This window comes from Hemiscyllium ocellatum, chromosome 31 (genome assembly GCF_020745735.1).
Source record: "Hemiscyllium ocellatum isolate sHemOce1 chromosome 31, sHemOce1.pat.X.cur, whole genome shotgun sequence".
NCBI lineage: Eukaryota > Metazoa > Chordata > Chondrichthyes > Orectolobiformes > Hemiscylliidae > Hemiscyllium > Hemiscyllium ocellatum.
Window position 1 is genome coordinate 28,322,493 of NC_083431.1, and position 26,446 is coordinate 28,348,938.

The window sequence follows — 26,446 nt, forward strand, 5'->3', positions numbered from 1 at the left end:
CATGTGAACATTTTCCATTTTTCATGTTCCTGCCTTGTCACATGCCATCCTGACATAAAGTAGATTGCATTCCTTTATTGCTACAGTGTCAAAATCATGGAAATCTGTACCTAACAGACCTTTGGGAGTACTCATGTCGTGTTGTTGTGTAACATTTCTTCACTGTATTTTGGAAGTTGTTCAGATGAATTTTTCAAATCCCTTATATTGTGTTTAAGGTTTTAGAGTACAAATTGGAGACATCATTGGCTTTAGTAAATATTTTCTTTCATTGCAGTCACCTACGTGAGTGAGCAATCCATGTTTGCATTTCAGTGGTTCTGCAGACGTGATTGTTTATATTTGTAGCTGATGACCGCTAGGGATATTATCAGAACTGCATTAAATGACTTCATTTGTTTTAAGAGTTTGGTTTTCAAACTTATGGGTATGGGTCTGATTTTTGTGAAGGAAGGGATTTAAAATTTAATGGGGTCAGTCTTCTCAGAACCGTGACTTTAAAACCAGTATGTATCAAAGAGAAACCAAGTGACTGCAAGGACCTGTGCAATGTTAATTATATTTTTGAGGTTTACAGCAGCTGAGAGAAATGTTAAGCCATTAGCTGTTGTGGCATTCATTAATACAGATTTGTTTTACCTTTGGCTTTTGGTTCGGTTTGAAGGAGGCCTGACTGGAAATGCAGCTTCTGCTAGAAAAGAGGTTCAGAGCAGTTAAGGTGATCAGTTACCTCAGCAAAAGAATGTAGTTTGTTAACTTTCCAGACTAGAAATGTTTGTATAGAAATCTGTATTAGTTATTCAAGATGAGAAAGTCATAAGCTCTCAGTTGTGAGTTTTCAAAGAAAAAAATCCACAACTGTTAGGACCAGAACTGAGAAGAAGCAGTGGGAAGGAAAATTTTCTGGGTTTTGATTACATATGAAGGGGTGTCCCTGTGGCTCAGTGGTTAGCACTCTGCCTCACAGCTGCCAGGAACCTGGGTTCGAATTCACCCTCGGGCGACTGTCTGTATGGAGTTTTTACATTCTTATTGTATCTGTGTTTCCTTCGGTTGCTCAGGTTCCCTCCCACAGTCCAAAGATGTGCAGGTTAGGTGGATTGGTCATGTGAACTGTCAGCATAGAGTGGAGGTGTTGGTGGGATGCCCTTCAGAGCATTGGTGTGGACTCGATGGGCCGAATGACCTGCTTCCACACTGTAGGGACTGTGAGATTCCAGTCAAAACACTGATGTAGATGAGACTTAATTTTGCCATGTGTTTTGAAATCTTTAACCTGCCATATTTAGCTTGGTTTATTTTATTTTATTTTATTTTGAGTAACGAGCTTCTATTTAATTGGCAAGTCTAAATCTATAACCTTGTGTGCTTTCAATGAAATTTTAAGAAAAACATAATTTGGTCTGTCAAGCCAGATTTTGTTCTGTGATCTGACTTGTCTCGTAGTAACTTCAGTTGAGATCATTAGAAAGTGTGTGTATATAACGTTATGGTGACTCATCATGATGAAGTAAATTCATGCAACTGAAAGATATATAATCTTTCAGGCTTGGGGTAATCATTTTTGTGTTCACTTCTAAAATCCAGTTATTGAGCAAAAAATTGAAGTGAAACTTTTATAATGAGGGCTTATGGTCACTGGAAATCACAATACTGACATCCTAATTATGAGAAAGAAACTCACCGGTCCCAAGTTCTTTTAAGATTTTATACATATTTGCAATCTGATTGTAAACCTCTTTCCTCTCATTGTCCTTGCACTTTGTGTGTGACTTTATGAATTACATATTGGTAAGGTCTTTACATGACAACAGTGAAATGTAATTCTGCCCTTTCATGGAACGAATACTTTAATTATACAATTAATGAATAAATTGACAATTTTGAGAACAATTGGGAGGGAGACACCTGAATGCGAGTGTTTTATTTTCCTGAGAATTGAGAAAATTATAAAGACAAGGCTCATTTGCAGAGGAGCGATCATTGAACTGCACTTTAGTAAATGTTAAGACTTGGGAAGGATTTTGGGATTACCTCATGTGCAGAAAATTGACTGTGGAGAAACAGTCAGAAAACATGTTGGCGTAGTTGTGTGTGCAGGTACCAGATGCAAGAGCAAAGATTTCGGCAGCGCATAATCTGAAGCAAATTCTGTCAGCAAAGTGGATGTGAACTGTCTTAATGAAGGCATAGTTAAGTGTTCACTCAGTTTGGGTAAAATAAGCCAGGAAGATCAGACTTGTTTAATTTCAAAAACTTAGAGATGGACCGAGTCTAACTGGGGAATGGTGTTTGAAATCTGAACTGGAAGCAATGGCTTCGGTTTTTCCAGTGGAAAAATGGATATGACTCCTAATGCTAATGATAGTCATGACAGGAAGCAAAGTAAATATTTCCATGACATATACAATATGCAAAACATTTTACTGGCATTTTCTAATGTCTTGGTGTTAACACTGCTGGTGCATGACTTGGCTTTGCATCTAAATCTTGATTTGTTTTGAGTTATTGATTTTTTTTTACCTTTTTAGGAAAGAATACTAAATAGAGGCCACATGCTGGCTCAAGACCAGGGGTGAATTCAACCATTCTTTGTGCATACCTCTGAATTTCAGTTCTTTGTTCAATCCTCTAAAAGCAGATTGGAGCTGTGCGAGCATGAATAGACATTGATTCTGAGCTTTGTAATTTTGTAATCAACCTAAATAATCAGGATAAAGAAAACCATTGTGAGAAATAATTAGTTGAAGCAGAATCTGAAAAACTAGGTTATGACTACTGGGTACTAATTTTTCATCATAACTGCTTTAAATCATCTGAATGTAATTCATTTGTTTAAGTCTATTTAACCCTACTGAACAGAGAGTTTGTCAGGTTGGAAGTGGGCGGAGACTGATTTGGCAAATCAAAATAGCTACTGGATGCTTTATTTTCTGGAAATGTTCTTAATGTTTGAGGCTAGATTTTTAGTTTTGTAATTGCTATATGCAATCATTGCAACTTTGGGCAAGAATTTTGATTTGTTGACCATTGTATTAGCAAGAATATTTTTGTGTTATGAATTTTTGAATGAATTGTGACTGATAGTAAATTGGACTGTAAACTGCAAATAACATAAAGTTTAAATGTCTTGGAGCTTTGAGTTTGATGTTTTGGTTTAGAGTGATAGCTGTGTGTTTGATGTGAATCAAACAACAAAAAATATTTAATAGCATTGGGTTTTTCATTCCTAATTGCAAAATAGCAGGTCAATTGTAGGAAACCTTGTCTGTTGCTAGATGATCAAATCCATTGTTGTATCCAACTTTAAAAAGTGATTTGTTTTGCAGGTTTACTTGATGGGAACCATGCTTACTATCCATCCACTTGAGAACTTGAAGGTATACATAAGCAACCGTCCTCCACTTGTGGTGTTTATGATTAGTGTCAGTGCAATGGCCATCGCTTTCCTGACATTGGGTTACTTTTTCAAAATAAAGGAAATAAAGTCTCCAGAAATGACGGAGGTATTGTTTCTTTCCTCCTTTTTTTACTGTATGAAATAATGCTTTTAAAAAATGTTTGTCATGATTAAAGCTCTAGGTTTTTACCAGAACATAGATACTGTTTACATAGATTCCAACTGTAAATGTACTGTAGTGTCACTTCTGTTCTGAAATCAGTGGATAAGATGTATTTAGTCACTTGGAGGTAAAAACAACTATGCTTGCAAACGTTGCTTTAAGTCGACAAAAACAGCTGTAATGGCATTTAGTTTGCTAAGTATTTCTGCCTTCTCTTTTGCGCACTATAAGAGGAATGGTCACTATATTTTAAAATATAAACAGCATTTTTCCTTCTCAAAACGCCATGTTCTAGAAACCTTCCAGTTATTGTCATTTACTTCCTCAACCTGTGTTAATCTGTAGTAGAACTCATGAAAATCTCTTTTGTCAGGTAAAAGCACAAACCTAAGTGTATTAGTTAACTAGTTATTATTAATTAGTAGTATTACTAGCTAAATGGCATCATAAAATGATAGAATCCCGACAGAACATAAAGAGGCTATTTATCCCCTTGACTCCGCACCACCCCTTGGAACAGCATCACACCCAGGCCCAATTCCCTATTCGGTCTCCATAACCCTACATTTACCGTGCTAATTGACTTAGCTTGCTCATCTCTAGACACTATGAGCAATCCACCTAATGTATACATTTTTGGACTGTGGGTGGAAACTAGAACACAGGGAGAACTTGAAACTCCAAACAGACAGCTGCTCAAGGCTAGAATTGCATCTGGGTCCCTGATCCTGTAAGGAAGAAGTACTAACCATTAAGCCACCATGCCACCTCATAATTGGCAGCGCAGTGATTTTTTTTGAATACTTCATTTGTTTGTGCATTAAATTGTATGCATCTGCTGTCAGGTTTACAAAAGAATAGTCACAGAAGTGAGAAAAACATTTTAAATAGAACTTCTTATTATGACACATTCACAGCTTCATTCCATCCCTAAGTACTTCACAATGAGGGGATAAATTTTGAAGTTTAGCCCCACTTTGAGAGAAATGGGCCTTTGAATTTGCACGTAGCAAGGAGTCCCAACAAATGAAGATCTGTTGTGATGGTCTTTCCTGTAGTACAATGAGAATACCCTGTACTTCATCCCATAGCGCCATGGGATCTTTTACAACCACTTGAGAGGAAAGATGAGACCTTGGTTGACGTTTCCTTCAAAGGCATTGAAGCTAAATGATTTTGATTAAGTCTTGGCTAGTTTTGGTGAGAAATGATTTTATTGTAAGTATTGTCCAATAGTATTTTGTCAAATATGTTGAGATCAGCATAATTTTCTCAATTCAAAATATGCATCATCTTAATAAAACAAATGGCAGTTATTCAAAAGTAAGTACTAAATGTAAACCTTTAGAAATCAAAACTGAAGCTGCTGTCCCGGCTCTGGCAGAGAGTGCTTCAGAGGGTTTTGTAGTCAAATTGTTTGAACAAAGGAAGCCTACTGTACGCACCTCAAAGGATAATGATGATCTCGTGTTGACTGAAGTGTTCCGTTTTTGATAGTGTGCCAAGTTTAATGGAAAATAAAACTTCAAGAGTAGACTATATTTTAACAACATGGATATGAGAAGTCTTGGGAAGAGGAAGCATCAACAAGTCATTGCATATTGTTGTCTGCATTTTGATTCTTACTTTTCATGTGTGTTGCCTGACATTTCTGAAGAGTTTGTTCACACATTTAATAGACCTTTGGTTAGTGGCCAGTCTCCTTTATTCTCTCCCTCTTGGCAGTTGTTAATTTCAACTGATCAATTAAGATAAAGGTTGACCTTGGATTTTTTTTTAAATTCACTGATCATTTGCAACTTGTGAGCTCTTCTGATATTCTATATGCCTTTTCTTTTAAAAAAAAGTGTCATTTTGCCCATAAAAAGCTCCCATATGTGTCTGCTGAAGCCCTTACAGAGAAACCTCCTTCCATGATTTTATATGTAGACTTGAAATTTGCTAACATTTCACTTAATTTCTAATCTCTGCATATTTTAGCTCATTTAATCAGTGTTTGTATCCTGTCTCACACCAGGTTTCACATGCTAGAATTCCGTTTTCCTAACTGTTTAAATTTATAAAGTTTCTTGTTCTCTTTGAATTCCTTTATGTATGTATGTCTCCCTATGTCTGTAGCATTCTCCAATTCTCTCGCTTGTGTTTCACGAGCATTAACACTGTTTTCAGACATTTATGACCTTATGCTCTGGTATTACCTCTTCAAACCTCTCTGCCTTTCCTCATTCCAGTTCCCAGAATGCACCTCCTTGACCAAACTTTTTTATACATCCTTCGAATCAATGAAATGACTATGAAAATCTTTCTATAATCCACATGTTTCTGGCTCTAGACAGCATTCAAACTTGGGCTGATGCGTAGTAAGTGACATTAGATTACTTACAGTGTGGAAGCAGGCCCTTCAGCCCAATAAGTCCACACCAACCCGCCGAATTGCAACTCACCCAAACCTATTCCGCTACACCTAATACCATGGGCAATTTGGCATGGCCAATTCACCTAACCTGCACATTTTCAGACTGTCGGAGGAAACCCACGCAGACACTGGGTGAATGTGCAAACTCCAGTCACCTGATGTGGGAATTGAACCCAGGTCTCTGGCGCTGTGAGGCAGCAGTGCTAACCACTGTGCCACCCACTAACATTATGCTACATAAGTACCTGGCAACAACTATCTCCAACAGGAGGCAATCTAATAATTTCTCCATGACTTTCAATTCTCTTACCATCACTAAATCCCCCATTATCAAAATCCTAGAGGTTACTAATAACCAGAAAACAAACTGGGTAAGCCATATTCATACTGTGGTGCTACAGAGCAGGTCAGAGGCTGTGAATTTTGCAGTAAGTAGTTCACCACCTGGCTTCATGAAGCCTCTATATCATGTAGTCAGGAGTGTGATATAACACTCTGCCTTACTGGATGGGTACAATTTCAACAACAGTCCAGATATTTGACACAATCCAGTACAAAGCAATTTGCACGATTGGCAAACCATTGACTACTTTCAAAACTCACTTCCTCCACCATTGATGCAGCAGGTCATCAAGGCACCTTTGGCAATATCTACTAAACCCAAGATTTTGGCCACTTGGAAGGACAACAACTTGCGAGTTTTCCTCCAAGGCGCACAACAAAATCCTGGAACTCCCCTAATAGCATTGTTGGCATGTCTGCGTCTCTTAGACTGCAGCAGTTGAAGAAGCTCACCACCACTTAAGGATATTTTTTCAAAAATCCAAGGTGCTATTTGAGTATATCTATTATAAGACCATAAGACATAAGAGTGGAAGTAAGGCCATTCGGCCCATCGAGTCCACTCCACCATTCAATCATGGCTGATGGGCATTTCAACTCCACTTACCTGGATTCTCCCCGTAGCCCTTAGATTCTTGATGTCACAAGGAATTATCAATTCTGCCTTGAAGACATTCAGCGTCCCGGCCTCCACTGCACTCTGCGGCAATGAATTCCATAGACCCACCACTGTCTGACTGAATAAATGTCTCCGCATTTCTGTTCTGAATTGACCCCCTCTAATTCTAAGGCTGTGTCCACGGGTCCTAGTCTCCTCGCCTCACGGAAACACTTTCCTAGCATCCACCCTTTCCAAGCCATGTATTATCTTGTATGTCTCTACTAAGTCTCCCCTTACACTTTCCTAATTCATTGGAGTTTAGAAGATTAATTCTGGTAGTGGTTAATGGTGACAGAATCAATCAAAATCATTGTTACTAAGTGGATTGTGATTGTTATTGCAATATTTTTAAAAAGATGAAGCACTAAAATTATGATTTTAAAATAAACACTTTTTTTGTCTCCTGATAGGACTGGAACACTTTCCTATTGAGATTTAATGATCTGGACTTGTGTATATCTGAGAATGAAACTTTAAAGCACCTCATTAATGAAACAACCACCCCAGAGAGCACAGTAACGAGTGGACAAATGCGATCTTCCACACAATCCCCATCAGTTCTGGAAGATCCTGGACCAATAAATATTTCTGTTTCTATAACACTCACATTGGATCCTCTAAAACCTTTTGGTGGATACTCTCGCAATATTACACACCTTAGTGCAACTATATTTGGACATCAGATCGGGCTGACAGGTAAAGAAACTGCAATGTGTTCTGTCCTGATGAACTGTAGTGCTGTAACCTTATTTCTCTAATCTTAAATTATTGGCTTGCCTTTTTTCCTTCTCTTCCACAGTTCAATGTTGTAATGTTTTTAAAAATTCGGAATCAAATGAATTTTAAAACTTTAATTTGTTTCAGTTCATTTATAATTTTGCACAGCTTTCTTTATCCCATTAATTCAGTTGTTGGATGATTTCAGGTTTTGTGTATTCTTATTGTATTGACTGATTTAATTTCAATGAATTTAATTTCCACAAAAAAATTACTTTATAATCTATGCAAATATTTTACCATTTACTTCCAGAATTTTAGGCAAATAGTTGCCTTTTTAACTATGTTTCCTCCTATATTAAATAAACTTCTTGTTGCTTGTAATTAAAGATTGTAAGTACAGTTTAAGAACTGGCTGACTAAATGATTGATTTCCAGACAGAACAAGGGGGCTGGATAGTCAGTGAGGAAATATCCCAAGTGCCATTCACTTGCAAACATTTTTCAGTCTTAGACTATGATAGTGATGGTTCCTTCGTGGAGACCAGCCACAGCCAAGTCATGGCGCTGTGGATAATCTAGCTACTTGGGAAGCAGAAGTGTGGAGGGGCTTATTAATGAAGTAGAGAGCTTGTTAATGAGTAGAATAGATAGATACTTCAGTTGTTATAACTCTAGGATAATATGTCAACGCTTGGGTGTTGGGGTCAGGAATGCCACAGAACGGCTGCAGGGGAATTCTGAAAGAAGCAGGTGTACAATCGGAAGTAGTGGTTGATATTGGGATCAATGATCCAGGAGGGAAAAAAATGAGATGTTGCAAGTAGACTTTATTGAGGTACATAGGAAATCGAATAAGGTAGCAATCTCTAGATATCCTCCTGGTGTCACGCAGTAGTGAATATAGGCGTAGAAGGATAGAGCAGATGAATGTTGGAGAGATGGCGCAAGAACCCTCTAACCGTAGTCAGAATGTGGGGCAGAAAAAAGATCAAAAGATAGGAAAGACATGAAAGAAAAGCGTTGATGATCGTGGGATTATCATATGATAGATGTACTGGGAAGATCGAGTTGTTAGCAGATCCCAAGAAAAGGAATTTGTGGAATGTCCGCAAGATTTTCTGAAGCAGCTTGTGGCCTTTCTGGATTTGCTATGTCATCTGGCAGTCTTGATTAGGGAGCTTAAAATGAAGGCAGTGACAATATGATAGACTTCATTCTGCAATTTGAGGGGGAGAAGCTGGAATCTGATGTAACAGTGTTACAATTGAGTAAAGATAACTACAAAGACGTGAGGCAGGAGCTAGCCGGAGTTGATTGGAAGGGCAACCTAACAGAAAAGATGGTGGAGTAGCAATTCCAGGAATTAAGAATTTAAAGAACAGTACAGCACATGAACAGGTCCTTGTGTCCACCAATACTGTGCCAACATATATGATGCCTTTCTAAACTAAAACCTTTTGCCTCCGTGCTCCATATCTCTATATTCCCTTGTTCATTTATCTGTCAAGATATTTCGATGTTGCCTCCTCCACCAGTTCATTCCAAGCAATTATCACCCTCTATATTTTAAAAAAAAACTTGCCTCTCACATTTCCTTTAAACTTATGCCCTTTTATAAAAAAAGGTACATCCCCGAGTAATTGACATTCCTATCCTGGGACAAAAAGACTGAGTCTCATAATTTTGGAAACTTCCATCCAGTCACCTCTCATCCTTTGCCATTCAAGTGAAAATAAAGTTGTTTTCTGGAGATAATTTGGAAGATGCAGCAGAAATTCAAACCAAGGTAGAAGAAACATATTAAGGGGAGGACCAGACAGTCATTGCAGACAAGGGAAGTCTGGAACAGCATAAAAGCAAATGGAAAAACATACAATGAGGTGAAGATCAGTGGGAAGCCAGAGGACTGGGGAATCTTTTAAGCAAAGACAGTTTAGAAGTAGTATGGGGGAGGGGAAGATGAAATCTGCAAGTAAGTTAGCTCTTAATAGAAGATTGTAGGAGTCTATTTTTAGAAGCTCAGGTAAGAGAGAGGCAAGAGGGCTAACAAGATCAAGGAATTACACAATAAATGGCAGGATCTTGGAGTCTTCAAATCTCTACACTGTGGAAGCAGGCCATTTGGCCCACTGAGTCCACACCAACCCTCCGAAGAGCATCCTTCCCCAACCATCCCATCTCTGTAACCCTACATTTCCCATGACCAATCCACCTAACCTGCACATCTTTGGGCTGAGAGAGAAACCGGAGCAGCACCTTTGGGCAGAATGTGCAAACTTCAGCCTCCTGAGGGTGGAATTGAACTCTGGTCCCTGGTGCTGTGAGGCAGCGATGCTAACCATTGTGCCTGAAGGTACTGAAGATGAGAGAAACCTAGTGCATGTGCATAAATCACTGAAGATAGCAAGACAGGTAGATAATATGGTTAATTAGGAATGTGGGATATTCGTCTTTATTAGCTGAGCTTTAGAATACAAGAGGAAGATGGGCGTGCTGGAACTATAAAACTTGTTTAGACCACAATTGGAGTACTGTTTACAGTTCGGGTGAGCATGATGTGATTGAACTAGAATGGTTGCAGAGAATATTTATCAGGTTGCTGCCTGGGCTGAGGGTCTGAGTTATGAGAAAAGATTTAGATTGGCCCGGATTGTTTTCATTGGAGCAGTTAAAGTTGTGAAGGGACCCAATAGAGATGTTTAAGGTTTTGAGGGCTGCGGATAGAGTGAGTAGTAAAGAAAACAAAAGCAAATTGCTGGAGAAGCTCGGCAAACCTGGTAGCATCTGTGGAAAGAATAACGTTCATGTTTAGAGTTCTGTGAGCCAGCTAGGCCTCCCGAGTTTCTCGAAGTTGTTTGCTTCCGATTTAAAATATCCTCACTTTTGTTTCATTTAAGGATAGGAAAGCATGTTTTTTTTTTGTTAGTAGAAGGGTTACTAACCAGAGAGCATAGATTTAAGGTAAGGTTTAGAAGGCAAAGAGAATGTTTTTCACCCAGAGGCTGCTGGGATTCTGGAACTGCTTTTAAAGGGTGGTAAATTCAGAAACATTTGTAACACTTGAAGTATTTAGGTGTTCATTTGCATTGTCACAGCCTCCATGCTATGGGTCAAGAGCTTAAAATGGATGAGTGTGGTGATATCTTTGTTGACTGGTGTGAACATGATGGGCTGAATAGTCACCTTCTGTTCTGCAAATGTCTTAATCTATATCTTGTTGAAGGTTCCGCTCAGCATCTGTGTGTACAACCATTTGTTCCTGTAAGCGACACAGTTGCAAAACAAACATCCAAAACAGGCTGCATCCAAATTGTCCTTTTAGTCACTGTTTCGTAGCTCAGCAAAAAAATAGTTACAAGGGTCATGAATCACCTGCGTACTCCAAGGAAACATAATGTCTATTACTCTGCCTCCCACTGTGATATTAGCTGTGAATAAACAACTTTTGTAATAGTTTTAAATTTCCAGTTACAGTTGCTTCATCATAGGAAGTTTGTCAAATTGGTAATGTTGCAAGAACCTGATACTGACTCTTTGAAGTATTAGTGGCTTTGGTGTTTTCTACAGTACACATCCTTGGTGAAAATTATAAAGATTTGTTTCGGATTAGCTTTAGAGTATACATTGGTTAAAAATGTCAGACTTGCATTCTTAAAACACAAGCAGAAAGTGAGGACTGAAGATACTGGAGCTCAGAGTGAGTGTGTGATGTTGGAAAAGCACAGCAGGTCAGGCAGCATCGAGGAGCAGGAGAATCAACATTTCGGGCATAAGCCGCTCATCAGGAATTTCATCGTTCATGATTTCTGATGAAGAGCCTATGCCTGAAACGTTGATTCTCCTGCTCCTTGGATGCTGCCTGACCTGCTGTGCTTTTCCAGCACCACACTCTCAATTCCCAGGACACTGGCAATTAAATAAACCACAAATATGAATTTCAAAAGGCTGACTGAGAGTAGGTGTTGGAGATGGAAATATGTAGTACTTTGCTTTTGATTGTTGTATTTTATTTGATACCATTATGTTTGTGCAGTTGCACTTCTAATATGTTTTGTGTGATGTTTTAAATAATTCAATTTTACTACTCGCTACAGATTGAATATGAAAATGAGAAAATTCTTATTGTGAATTGGATTAAAAAGCAATATTTATTGCTGAATAGTTTGTTCAATCAAATTTGTGAATAGCAGATCTGATTATTTCTTGTGGCATGCCTTATTGCATGTTGTACTTCTGATGTGAAGAACTAATATTTATTACTAACTTAACAATCTATAAAGTGAACAGATCCATTTTTAACAATCAATTTTGCTATAATACTGAGTATCTCTCCAGGAAGATATGACTTTTGATTTTTATTGTAATGTCCCCAATAGCATGTTTTGAGCACTCAGTGCACCCTAAAATGTTCATTGACTGTGATTTTAAAAATACATTGTGACTATTTTATAGGGCATGAGTCACATGAAGAAATGAATATTACATTCACTTTGCCAACTTTCTGGAATTCCGATGAATGTGTACTCCATGGCCAGTGTGAACAGATGGTTTACACGACATGCATGACCATTACAGCTGCAACTAATGTTTTTCCTGTCACCGTGTGAGTATTATTCTGGAAGTGATTGGGATTTTCAAAGGGGTGTGTAGGGTATTTTTATCTTCCAGGATTAGAGTGGTGCTGGAAAAGCGCAGCAGTTCAGGCAGCATCTGAGGAGCAGGAAAATCGACTTTTCGGGCTTGATGAAGGGCTTTTGCCCGAAATATTGATTTTTCCTGCTCCTCAGATGCAGTCTGACCTACTGTGCCTTTCCAGCACCACTCTAATCCAGAATCTGGTTTCCAGCATCTGCAGTCTTTGTATTTACCTATTTTTATTTTCTAACCTACCTGGTATTTTTGAACTAGGAGTGAATATATTGTGTAGGGTGAATGTGAGAGAATATTTGCACTGATAGCTAATGCAGACGCTTCATTCAAACTCGAATTAATTTGGTAATTAATTCATTCAATCAGATGAATTAATCTGCATTTGATGCCAGTGATTTATACTCTTTCTTGTCAACCTCCCTACCAGCTAGTGGTATTGTCCATAACTATACTTTGTGTGAGAGAGTGCATATTTAGTTTGGTGTTTGGCTTTGGTATTGGGAATGGTAAATCTTCCATGTTATCCAGTTAAAAATCACACAACATCAGGTTATAATCCAACAGGTTTATTTGGAAGCACTAGTTTTTGGAGCGTTGCTCTATCATCAGTTAGTTGTGGAGTATAAGGATTATACTCTACTATCACCTGATGAAGGAGCCTCGCTCTGAAAGCTAGTGTTTCCAATTAAACCTATTGGACTATCACCTGGTGTTGTGTGATTTTTAACTTTGTACACCCCAGTTCAACACTGGCACCTCCAAATCAAGTTATCCAGTAGTACAGTTACCAAATTTTTTAGCAACCATTTAAGAATTTTTAGAAATTTAATTTTCTTCCCAGTTTTCAGAATCACCAGAATTTGGGTTTTGTAGTGAATAGTTGAGCCACAAAAAGAAGAACTATATCTGGTCAGAATTCTGTCTGGTGCAAAGTACGCTGAGTCTAGCTGAGCAGTAATAAGTGAGCTCAGGATTATGGAGGAAAAATACGACTCATAGTCCCCATTTCTGACTGCTATTATATTAAACGCATATCTATGGATTAGTGGTGAGAATAAAAATAAAGTCACTTTCTCTCCCTTCCACAATTGATTACCCCTCTCATACCCACAGTTGTGATAACAGAAATAGGGACTAATTGTGTGACATGGATAAGGGTGTCTGCCATTCATAAAATTGAATCGAAGATTCTTGATGTATTCAAGAGAGAAGACCATCAAATGAAGTACAGGGTAAATTTATGTGAAGACATGATTATTTTATGGCCAGGATTCTTACATAATAAGGTTGTCCTGATAACATCACATCACTTTACTGCATCGTCATACTGTCAGCATTGTTTACAGTTTTAGTATTATACTATTCCATGAGTTGAAATATTAATGCCTTAACTCTACCCCCTCTTCTATTTGATGAATCCTTTTGTACAGAAAATAGTTTCCTTTTATGCAGCAGAATCCATTTAGATAAGTTTCAGAAGGACCCATTAGTACAATTCAATGAAATTGGCTTAAGTATACTTCTCCATTCAATCGTCCGATTCCGATCCTTGGCTCCCATAGAAAAACCAATTTACATGCCAAATTAAACCTAATCTCCATTCTGGATTGACTACAGCATTTGGGATTCGTGACCTTGCTTGAAGAATATCACACATTATATGATAACGAAAACTAAACCAGAGCCTCCTAATTATTTATTGCTTCAGAAGCAATTGCTTAGAGAAAATTAATTTCCCTTATGTATTGTTTCTTTTGAGAAAAGTAAATCAATTGCTGTTTAACTCCCCTTTTTGTTATCAGGGTCTTCCGAATCTTATCAAATGAGCTGTTCAAGTGTAATCACTGCTGAGTTTCAGGAACCAAGTGCAGTTTGTACACACAGGTACACTGCAGTACCTGAAGGTGGTGCTGTAGTGATCTCATTTAAAAGATGATACTTCCAGCAAATCAGGCTTCCTCTGTTTGCTGTTGAAGTGCCACCTGGACTATTCTGAAACCTTGGAATTGAACCTACAATGTTCTGACATTAAGGTTAAAATGTGATCAGCTCAGTCAATTGAATTAAACTTATTCTACAGATCTTGTTTTACTTTTTTTTCTTAAACTGAAGGTTCTTCAAATAGTTGGTGTAGCTGGACAACCTATTTGAGCAGAGATTTAGATTAGATTACTTACAGTGTGGAAACAGGCCCTTCGGCCCAACAAGTCCACACCGACCATCTGGAGAGTAGCCCCTTCCTTTACCCCTAATGTTACAGGCAATTTAGCATAGCCAATTCACCTAATTGTGGGAGGAAACCGGAGCACCAGGGAGGAAACCCACACAGACACTGGGAGAATGTGCAAACTCCACACCGAGATGGGAATTGAACCCAGGTCTCTGGCACTGTGAGGCAGCAGTGCTAACCACTCTGCCACTGTGCCGCCCATATTCTGTAACTTAAACAAATTGCTTACTTATTATTGTTATGGCCCTCCAAGGAGTTAATGCATCCTTTGTAAAGATTTTCTTTCCTACCTGGAATGTGTCTCCATAACTTGGTCTTTTATTTTCCCCATTCTGTTGGTCTAGCAAATAACTTGTTGCTAATACTTTTTATTTTCTTGAAAGCTGTTATGGAAGAACCAATAAATACAGTTCATAATTTGTTATAGGTTATAACTATGCACATCTGTGACCCTGTATTTGATGTACTTTGCAGCAATGTTCTCCAAATTTTTGTTTCTTCTGCGTGACCTCTAACCTCTGTGCATGGCAGGTTCAAATGGAAGCAGATGACACATAGTGGAGAACAATTGAAGTGCACGAGTCTTACAAATGGCTGCATGGTCATACATCGATAGGAAACGTGATGCATTTTGAGGGAATTTGTATGTCTCGTTTGTCTTGGAATTAAAAATGAAAACATTTTAATACCACTAATGCAACCAAAAAAGCTACGTTAACGGTTGCAATGAAAAGATTGATGACGGCAAAGCAGCAGACATTGTTTACTTGGATTTTAGTAAAGCCTTTTGACAAGGTTCTGCATAGTAAGACTAATTTGGAAAGTTAGATTATACGGGATTCGGGGTGAGCATGCCGATTGGACACATGATTAAGTTACTGTCAGGATACAGAGTGATGGTAGAAAGTTGTTTTTCGGACTAGAGGCCTGGCACCAGTGGCGTTCCACATGTTTGGGTTCTGGGTCCTCTCTTGTTTGTCATGGTTAGTAAGTTAGTGGGTGACACCAAAATTGGTGGCATACTAGACAACGGAGAAGATTGTCTAAAATTATAAAGGGATCTTGATTATATGAGTCAATTTGGATCAGTGAGAGGTATTGCATTTTGATACAGTAAACAAGGGCAGGATTTATACAAAAATGATGGGGCCTTGGGTAGTGTTGCAGAACCGAGGAACCTAGGGATTCAAGTACATAATTCTTCAAAGTTTGTAATACATATAGACAGGATGGTTAAAAAGATTAAAAAGCAAGCTTGCCTTCATCGCTGAGTCCTTTGAATATTGGAGTTGGAAAATTATGTTGAGAAGTGGTGGAGGCTAGTACAATTGCAACATTTAAAAGGCATCTGGATGCTTATACGAATAGGAAGAGTTTGGAGGGATATGGGCTGGGTGCTGGCAGGTGGATTAGTTTGGGTTGGGATATCTAGTCGGCATGGATGAGTTGGACCGAAGGATCTGTTTCCCTGCTGTACATCTCTATGACTCTGACGTTGGTGAGACATATTCTGGAGTACTGTGTTTAGTTCTGGTTCCCCAGTTCTCGGAAAAAGTTATTACTAAGCTGGCGAGGGTTCAGAAGAGATTTCCCAGGATGTTGCTCGGTATGGAAGGTTTGATTTATACGGAAAGGCTGGATAGTTTTCCACTGGAGTGAATGAGGTGATCTTATGGAATTTTATAAAAATCATGAGGGGTATAAATAGGGTTAATGCTTGGTGTCTTTTCACCAAAATGGGAGATGTCAAGACTAGGGGGCATATTTTTGATGTGAGAGGAGAGAGATTTTTAAAATAGGCATGAGGGGCAAATTTTGTCCCAGAGGGTGATTTGCGTGTGGAATGAGCTTCCTGAGGAAGTGGGCAAAGAAGTTACAATGTTTAAAAGATACTTGGATAACTACATGAATAGGAAAAGTTTTGAGGGATGTGAGCCAGGAGCAGGCAGGTGAGACCAGTTTAGTTTAGGATTGTGTTCTGCATGAATGGTTGGACTCAAGAAGCTGTTTCCATGTCTGTAAATAGTTTATTTTTCTGAAACACTTAGTAGAATATGATTGACGAATAGTGAACAGTATGAGTAATGCAACGTAATTAACGAAGGGCAACTTTCTAACATCTAGTTAATCTTTTAATGTGGAATGTCTTTTTGCTTTTGTTTTAGAGTACATCTTATTTATTTCTTGATCTGGAAAATCATAATCTCCTTATTTAAGTTTTAAGTCCTTTAACAACAGCAACTTACATTAATAAAATGTCATTGATGTAGTAAACACATCTCTGGGTACTTCACTAAGCAATCAGACAATAGTTGTCATTGAACTAAAGAAGGAAGCATAAGGTTGGGAGACTAAAGGTTTGTTCAAAAAGGCAGGATTTAGGAAGTCGTTTAAAGGAAGAGATAAGGAAACCAGACTTAGCAATCATTCCATCCGGAAGGGCTGTGCTAACCTATGTTGTGGTGAACAGTGGAGAGTGCACAATTGACTAAATTTGGAAGATGCAAAGTTCTTTGAGGGCGGAAGGGTTGATGAGATTAGGATGGGAAGCCCATGGATGGATTTAACAAGCTAATTTTAAGTTGAAGTGTTTGTGGACCTGGATCAAATATAGATCAATGAGCAGAGGGTGAGCAGCAGTTGGTAGGGTTGGGAAGAATACAGAGACTTGAAATTTGAGGAGTGTTTTTTTTAAAATGAAAATTGAGAAGTTGGACGGAATTGCAGTAGAATAGTTGACTCTAAAGGTCAAGAGTATGAAGGGCGATTTCAACAATAGGCAGGGTGATGCCTCCAGACCTGGAAGTAGGTGGTCTTTGTGATAGATCTTGGTTCAAAGCTTGGCTCCAGATCAAGATAATTTTGAAGTTACCAAAAATCTAGTTTTAAAATGGATATGTTTTTTAAGGGGGCTAATGTTCTCAAATGGCCCAGATTTGGTTCAGATAAATGGCATCAGGACAGATTTTGATTCCTGTTCTGCTTGTGTTTAACTTGTGTGACCTGTCTCCTTGTTTCCCTGAAGTGGATGGCTGTACCAAATGACCATCAACAACAAAACAAAACTGGCATGAAGCGTCAGAACATGAGCCAAGGATCTGCTTTGGAGCAGAGCATACTTGCACAACGTGCTTTCCAAGAGTTTGAAATTATCAACGTTTTTGCTCACAGCCCTAATGGTGTGAAAAGGAGCAAGGCATGAGGAGAGAAGTGGAGGATGTCATTCAAACTAGTTTTTAACATTTGAAGTAATGTGAAAATTACTTTCCTTTTGCAGCCAGCCACCACATTGTGTCCCTGAAACATTCAGCAATGCTACTGTCTGGTATAAAATCTTCACCACAGCTCGAGATGCAAATACAAAATATTCACAAGATTACAACCCGTTTTGGTGTTACAAAGGAGCAATTGGGAAAGTGTATCATGCACTTAATCCTAAACTAACAGTCATTGTGCCAGATGTAAGTAATGCATCATTTTACTATATGTATGTAAAACTCAAAATTAATCTGATGTTTCATAGTTCTTATGTTTTCTTTACGGCTCTGTGACAAGTTGCCAACCCATTAACATTGCCTAAAGTTATACATTGCTTTGATTTGCATGTTTAAAAATTTGAAATGGGAATGTTTTATTAGTTTATCTTGTGTTTTTTTACTCACTAAGATTATTTTGCTCAAGTATAATCTACTACCTCATTATTATAGGCCAAGAGCAATTCAGGAGGAAATTTAGTTGGCCCATATTATGGTATGATATGTCTATCATGATCTTTGATGGGATAAAGTCTTTCATATTTAAAAAACTTCTCAATTTTTTTCTCTTGGTGATCTTACACTTACTATTTTATATAAGTGTTGTTGGTAATACCACTGTTGGGTTGCGTCTATTCAGTGGATGTTGCTCATTGTAAAATTCTACAAATGATAGGGATGTCAGTTTGCTCAGTTAGCTGGTTTGAAATGCATAGTGACCCCAACAGTGCACGTTCAGTTTCTGTACCCGTTGAGGTCACCATGAAGGCCCTGTTTTCTCAATCTTGCTCCTTGCCTGCGATCTGGAGACCCTTGGGTTAAACTTACCACCAGTCATCTTGGTCTAATGACAAAGTAGCCTATGGCCCTCTGGGAGCTATAACAACTTTACTTGGTGCTAGAGTGTGCAGAAATAAGAGAATAATGCAGGTGAATGCACATCTCACGAACGGGTGCAAGAAGTTTTAAGTTTTTAGATCACTAGAATCATTTTGAGGGTAGGTGGCTCTCGTACAAATGAGATGGTCTGCACCTGAATTAGAATAAGACCAACATCCTTGCAGACGGGTTCACTGTTGCTGTTGAGAGAAATTTAGGCCAGTTGGCAGGGAGAGGGGATGCACTGTGTTAATACAGTAGGGACACAGCACACTTGAGTAAAGGAGCAAAGGCAGACAAAGTTCAGCCAGATAACCTCTCCTTTAATGATGTGAGTATAAGAGGTAAGAGAGATGAATTAGTTTGTAAAATTGCAATGTTACCATCACAGAAACATGGCTGGGGGCAGCACTGGCCATTCATCATTCTGGAGTGTAGGATCTTCAGGCAAGACAGGGTAGGATGTAAAAATGGAGATGATGCATTATTGGTGAGTCGGTCATTGCAGGAAGAAGGGATGATATCTTAGATCATCAAATGGAGGCTTCGTGGGTGGAGTTTAGTAATAAAAAGGGGCAATCACATGACTGGAACTGCATTATAGACCCATAAACTGACAACAGGCCCTAGGGCTTTGGATTGAGGAAAGGCAGATTTTATTAAAAGATGCCATGATCTTGCCAAAGTAAATTGGAAACAGTAACTTGAGGGCAGAACAGTGGAGCTGGGATTGGAGGTCAGTTAATGTGTTTTCACTTTTTTCAAAAAGGATGCTAGTGCTAAGCCAGGGAGTATAGACCATTGAATCTTGGGTCAATGATAGGGAAACTATTGGAGAAAATTCTAAAGGAGACAGTTAATCTCCACTTGGAGAGGCAAGGTTTGATCAGGGATAGTCAGCATGGCTTTGACAGTGGGAGGTCATGCCAAACAAATTTGATTTAATTTTTTTTGAGGAGGTGACCAGATGTGGCTAGCACACTTGATGTGGTTGGTATGGATTACAGCATAGCCATTGACAAGGTCCCATATGGGAAAGTGATAAAGATGACAAAAGCATACAGTAACTTGGAAAGTTGGATCTAAAACTAACTCAGTCTTAGGAAACAGAGAGTGGTAGGAGAAGACTGAAGGCTGGTGTCCAGCAGCATACCACTGAAATCAGTGTTGGGCCCCTTGTTGTTTGTGAATTATGTAATAATTACATTTTAATGATTATAGAAGAAAATGTGGGGGCAATGATAAGTTTGCGGATGGCACGATGATTGGGAGATTGACAGTGAGGAAGGTGGTCTTGAGTTACTGGAGGATACAGGTTGGTCAAATGCTCTTGTCAATGGTAGATGAAATTTAACTGTGTGAAATATGGCAGTTTGGAAGAAGCAACAAGACAAGGGGCTTCTCAGTGAATGGTAGAACATAAGGAGGTTCAGAGGGATCTTGGGGTGCTTGTCCGCAGATCCCTGAAGACAGCAGGACAGGTTAATAGGTTAATTAAAATGCATACTGAGCACTTGTCTTTATTGCTCAATGCATCGATTATAAGAGCAGGATTATGGTCGGCTCTCAGCTGGAATGCTGTATGTAGTTATGCTCACTGAACTATAGAGAGGATATGATTACACTGAAGGAGATGCAGAGGAGCTATGAGAAGACTGAGAGGGGACCTGATGGATGTGCATAGAAAGCAACTGTTCCCCTCAGTTGAAGGGTTAGTAACAAGGGGGGGATAATTTTAAGGTGAAAGGTGGGGCTTTTAGAGGGATTTGAGGAAATTTGGAAATAGAATGCACTGCCTGGGAGAGTGGTTAAGGCAGGAAACCCACAATTTTTAATAAGTAGTTGGATGAGTACTTGAAATGGACCAAGTGTTGGAAAGTGGGACTGCTGTAGGTTGAGTTTTTTCAATGGAGTAGACTTGATTGGCTGAAGGTTCTCTTCTGTAATGATTTTATGGCCCATACATAAACCATGCAGATTTAATGCCAGCTAATGTGTGTAATCCCAGTATCCTCCAATATTAATGAGGCACTGAAAATTCCAAAGTACTAATCAGATGTTTAACAAAAATGCTGAAAATTTTAAAATCAAATGGACAATGATGCTGGCAGCACCCATGCAGAAAGAAATAAGTTGAAGTGTCAGGTCAGTGACAGTCCGTTAGTACCTTTTTATTTTGGTTCTGTCTGCATGAAGCCAGGGTTCCTCAGTATATAGAACCGGGTAACTACTTCAATGCTATTAACCTTTTGATTTCACCTCTAGCTGTGAAAATATTCAGCAACTCTCACATCTCAATGGCTAGAACATTCTTTGAAATCATCAAGCCTAAAAACCTCTGGTCAGAATTGGTGGGCTTCTGGTTGGTGTGCATCAATGTCATTATCTCATCCAGTACTGGAGTAGGCTAGCTTTCTGTCATTGTGCCTTAGTTTGCTTAAGAGAAGTAATCCTCTGTTTGCTTGGCCATGCAGTTATGTATACAAACAATAGAAAAGAGAAAGGAATAGGGGATCAGAGAGAATATGCCACTCGATTAGTATTTACTATAAAGGGAGTATATAAATTGTTTTAAAAAGGTAATCTTCAAATGTTGCATAAATTATGAAAGCTGTATTTTTCTAGAAAATGCATTGAATCCTTGGTTTTACAATTAGATGCATAGAATACAAAACGAAGGAAGTAACGCTAAATCATCTTGAAAGACTTTGTATGCTCCATCTGAAGTACTGGGTTCAATTCAATTATGTACTGTGGCATCTCCATCTCAGAAGGATGTCAAGAACTTTGTACAGCAGCAGAAGAGATTTAAGGGGTTGAAAGACTTGTTATGTGGAGAGATCAGAGAAGCTGGTGATGGTCTTTTTTAAAGAGGGTGCTAGGATGACATTTGAAAGGAATGTCCAAAGTAAGAAATAGTTCAGAAACTGGAGGATACAGAACTAATGTTATAAACAATAGAGCCAGTGGTGGCATGAAAACACTGTTCTCGCAGCTCCTTTTTGTGATCTGGATTATGCTACCTATTAGAGTGGGAGAATGATTCAATTATGACTTTAAGTACAAAACAGAAAAAAATTACAGGGTTATGGGAAAAGAATAGACAAGTGAGATTCATTGGGTAGCAAAGAGCTGGCATAAGCTCCAAGGATTAATTTACTGATTTTTACATTTATGCAAAACCATGGTCAAGTTTTTGGAATGATCTACCAACTGACAAGAATTGTACAAATTTAAGGGAAAGATAGATATAGTGAAACTTTGTAAAATTAAGAATGCAGATGTATGTCATTTTCTCTTTAAAGTTATTCCTGCAAAAATCTTTTCCATTCCCAGGATGACCGTTCACTCATTAATTTGCATTTGATGCATACCAGTTACTTCCTGTTCGTCATGGTGATTACAATATTCTGCTATGCGGTTATTAAAGGACGTCCAGGGAAAATACGACAAAACAATAGTGAATTCTGTCCAGAAAAGGTAACTCCTTCTTTTCCTGTGACTCAGCCCGATTTAAAGAGAAATTATACTCTGATCGTGATGCCTGTTAAATACAGACACTAACACAGTACATAATTGTGAGTATTATTTTCATTTTCCTAGAGTTTAGCTTTTAGCATTAATTAAACATTGTAAACATTTAACGTGTCTTAATTAGTGCTTATATTTAAATTATGAAGATTAAAAATGTTCAATTTATTGTGTATCGTTTGTGGATAATGTCAGCTGCATTTGGTTATTGAACATTAGCCCTAGAATTTTATTTTTCTTTCATATTAGTAAACCTAGATTGGAAATATTACCTTGAATATTACTGAATAGCTCTGGTATTACAAGAGCTTGGCTACCATACTTCTGTGATTCCAAAGCTCCCCTTTTTCCTAACAAGGAAACTATGTAACCATAAGCTTGGTCTGCTTATGCTGTGCTGGCCTAACTAACTCTTAGATTTTGAGCTACACAAATAAACAGGCCTCATTTTCAGCAGTTGTTAATTTAGTTTACTATGTATAAAATAAAACCACGAACTTTAGATACTGGTGATCTGAAGCAAAAACAGAAACTGTTGGCAAAACTCAGCAGGTCTGGCAGCATTGGTGGGGGAAAAGTCAGTTAACATTTTGAGCTTAGTGACCTGGCAACTAGGAAAACGTTGTATATCTGCTGAAGACGAGTTTGGGATGTGGATGTGGATGTGGATGTGGAGAGGGAGAGGTGAGACGAAGCCTATAGTGAGACACCCTACGCCCTCTCAGCCTCAACATTGATTTAAGTAACTTCGAGTGCCTGATTTCATTCTTTTATATTTACTTTTTAACCCATCCCCGTAACTTGGTCCTGTCATATCATGGGTTGCTTTCCGTATGCCCAATCCATTTTCACCTCTTCTCATTATCACGTATTCAGTTTCGTTTTGTCCTCGCCTACTATAAAATAATTTTCTCATTTTTTATATATATATATATATATTTTCCCATCTGCCTATCCCTTTCAAATCTCTCTCTTTCTCTGGGTTCCATCTCCACCTACCCGCTCATCACCTCTTTCTCCTGCCATCTTGTCTTCAGCCATCGCTTCCTAGTTGCTATCAGATCTGAAGAAGAGGCACCGGATTTGAAATGTAACTGTTTTCACTCCACAGGTGCTGCCAGACCTGTGTTTTGCCAGAAATTTCTCTTTGTTACTATTGTATATTGGTTTCTATGTCACTTTTCTTTCTTTCTTCAGGTTGCACTATCAGAAGCATAAATCACCTTCATTGCTGGAAACGGACAGGTTGTAGCATTTGCACGTTGAACCCAAAATAATGGGTATTGACACTTTGATTCCAGTGTCCTGCAAAGTTGGTTTATTCCAACCAAAGACATTTTAAGTGCCTGTATTTACTTTGTACATATTTGTAATAATATATCCAAAACCAGTCTGTCAATGCACTTGTGCCACATGCTAACTGCGATTTTTTTTAGAAAAAGTTAAAGACAAAAAAGTTTGCTACCTACCCAGTCTGGATGTATAGAAAGAAGGTTCATGAAAATTAACCATGATTTCAGAAGCATTTTTTCTCTGTCAAAGAATTTTGAACTCTTAACGCTTTTAAAAAAACAGTAAGGTGTATCAAATGTGTAAATAATGTGTTGGAAATATGTGCTGTAGTGGTATATGCTGCATTTCTGACACCAATGATCTGTTAAGTATTTGAAGTTGATGTGTATATGTAGTTCAGCACAATTATTATCTCTTGTTAATGCTTGACCGAAAAGGCATTGAACCTTTGGAACATTGAAGAAGACAAATGTATATTATAATGCATTTCAGTACCGCTTGAGCTTGCAGGAAATGGAGACAGAATTCATTGTGTGATTTACTATACCGCTGTCCAGCAAAATTGCTTGCTTAGAATTGCCAGTGTTGGCTGTATTATATGTATGGCTTGCTGGAATACTGTACCCAATTTCTTTTGCTTTTTTTCTTTCTTATGCACCTAGGCCTATCTCCCATCTTACCCACCCCAACCACTTCCTCAATCAGACTGTAGTTGCATGTATTGTATTGTGTGCAAACTGGTCCACAAAATTGCCTTAATAACCTCCATCGTTCTACTGGCCTTATTTTTGTCTTTTCTTGTTTGTTAGCCATTGCAAATTGTTTCAAATAATACCCACTTCTCAGCTTATTTTGTTGAATTCACATTGTTTGTAATGTTTGTTAAACGAAAGGAATTCAAAGCTATCATAAAAGAACTTAAAAAGAAAGATTCGGCACTTTGCTCCCTAAAGAGTAAAGTGGCCCATATGATCTCAATGCCAGGATGTTGCTTTGGTGCACTTTAAATATTCAAAAAAGATTGATAAAATTGTCAGAGTTCTCAGTTTCAAACTACATTTATTATTGTGTTTCTGTGGAGTAAAATTCATTTTTGCTCAGTTCTTCAATCCCTTTCCAGTTAATTGATTAATGTTTGAAATGAACCTTATATATAAAATTGAACCAGAATGAAGCAAAGCTTCTGACAATACGCTGGTAACTATGGATCCAAACAATGGTGAAAAGCAGTGAAGAATGTGGAAGAAAATCTGTTTTTGTATACTTTGAATATTACACTTTTACTTCCCCAAGCAGCTTTATTTTAATATTTACATGACAACTAAGAATTTGAGTTTGGAAAATGAAATGTATTTCATTTTTGCCAAACAGACTTTCAGTTAAGCATGTGATTGGTTGTACTGGTGCTCAAGTATGCTGAGATCAAATAGTTTATAGCCTGAAGTATTGTGTTTTTTACTCCTTCCTGATTCAGTTCAAAGCCATTTCAGCACCGCAAATAAATCATGCAGTGCAAAGTAGGCTTGATTTAAAATGTAGTACAGGTCTGTCAGCCCAAATTGGAATTACAACTTGTTGCAGTTTCTGGCTGGTATATTAAATATTCCATAGCATACATGTGCATCTGTGGAAATCGCTTATTTTCCACCCCAGTCTCCTGATTTGAATGTGGAGATGTATTGATTATGAGCTATTGCATAAACTGAGATTGCCTCTGTAAATGTGATTTTTAACCATAGTCATGTTGCCTCCAATCTCAGTTCATTTGCAAAGTGCCTGAGCACTGTTAGAATGCCCCATAGTTTGTTTAGAAAGGGAAATCTTTTTGTGTCTTGTGTTGCTTGTTGTCTTGTTGCATGATTGTAATCATAGCACATTATTTTATGACAATCTCTGGTTTCTGGAGTTTCTGTGCTTTTTGGTAAAAATTTGCATATGCTTTTGCTGAATAAAAGGATCCAATGATTGTGTGTTGTATTTACCTTAATTAGAACTATATTGTTGATCTGTATTGAACAGCTTCTGAATTTGTCTGTATTTCATTACTTTGGGTAATAAGCACATGCAATCTATTTGCATCAATAATAACAATTGTAACCTTATGTATCTTTAGAGGACTTTTCATAGATATGACACATCATGGTTTTTAAAAATTCAGGAGTACTACTTATGCTTCTGAAGAAAGAGTTTTCACTGCTTGCCAAAATCCGTGCATATGTACAATACTATTGAATTTCATAATGAAATCAATTTTTAAATTTCAACAACTGCAGAATATTAATTTCAGTAATTTTATTATCATCTATGCAAATCTGCCTATTCATTTCTACTTTGGACTTGACACAAAACAGCCTTCACCTCAGAAAAATTAAGAATTAACTTTGGTCCATTGATTAGTATAGTTGAATAGCTCATGTATTAACAGGTACATAGCTGTCCAGTTTTCGAACAGCATAAACTTGATTGAAAGCTGCAAGCAATGTTAAAATTATCAAAAGTGATAAACCTGACCCCAACACATCACTTCCTCACATTGGATTTCATTGGAGGATAATGAATTTAGACTCATCTGCTTTCCAGGCACCAATCACACCTTTTAAATGTTTTTAGTGAGCTAGTGTGCCTCATATTACTTGTGTTCCCCACAATGCTGGCTAACTAGGCTTCTTGGGCTTCAGGAAGTCTGACAGCTGATGTAAGTTGAAATTGGCTGGATGAAACTGATGAGTGACTTTTCTGCGATGCTTGTAGACCTAGAATTACAGTATTGCCTCTACTCCATCTATAACCGCCAAGTCCCAGCAAGCTCGCATCCAACTTACCCATCCCTAACCCCCGTCTTCCTGATGAATTCCATCTAAACGGCATTCAGTCAATCACCCTCACTTTCCACACATCAGGTACTAA

At 38.1% G+C, this 26,446-nt stretch overlaps 1 protein-coding gene across 2 annotated transcripts in view; it reads left to right on the top strand.

The window, feature by feature from the left end:
* tmem248 (transmembrane protein 248) overlaps positions 1–25,505 on the top strand; it is a 39,969-nt gene extending 14,464 nt beyond the window's left edge. The window contains exons 2-7 of one of the 2 annotated variants that reach the window (XM_060848221.1): positions 3,330–3,506; positions 7,393–7,678; positions 12,155–12,305; positions 17,860–18,043; positions 22,052–22,293; positions 23,444–25,505. In XM_060848221.1, the coding sequence (XP_060704204.1) occupies positions 3,330–3,506; positions 7,393–7,678; positions 12,155–12,305; positions 17,860–18,043; positions 22,052–22,279 (1,026 nt within the window). In that variant the 3' untranslated portion in view covers positions 22,280–22,293; positions 23,444–25,505. The remainder of the gene's footprint in view (positions 1–3,329; positions 3,507–7,392; positions 7,679–12,154; positions 12,306–17,859; positions 18,044–22,051; positions 22,294–23,443) is intronic. The other variant, XM_060848222.1, reaches the window with a different exon arrangement.
* Positions 25,506–26,446: the final 941 nt, after the last annotated feature.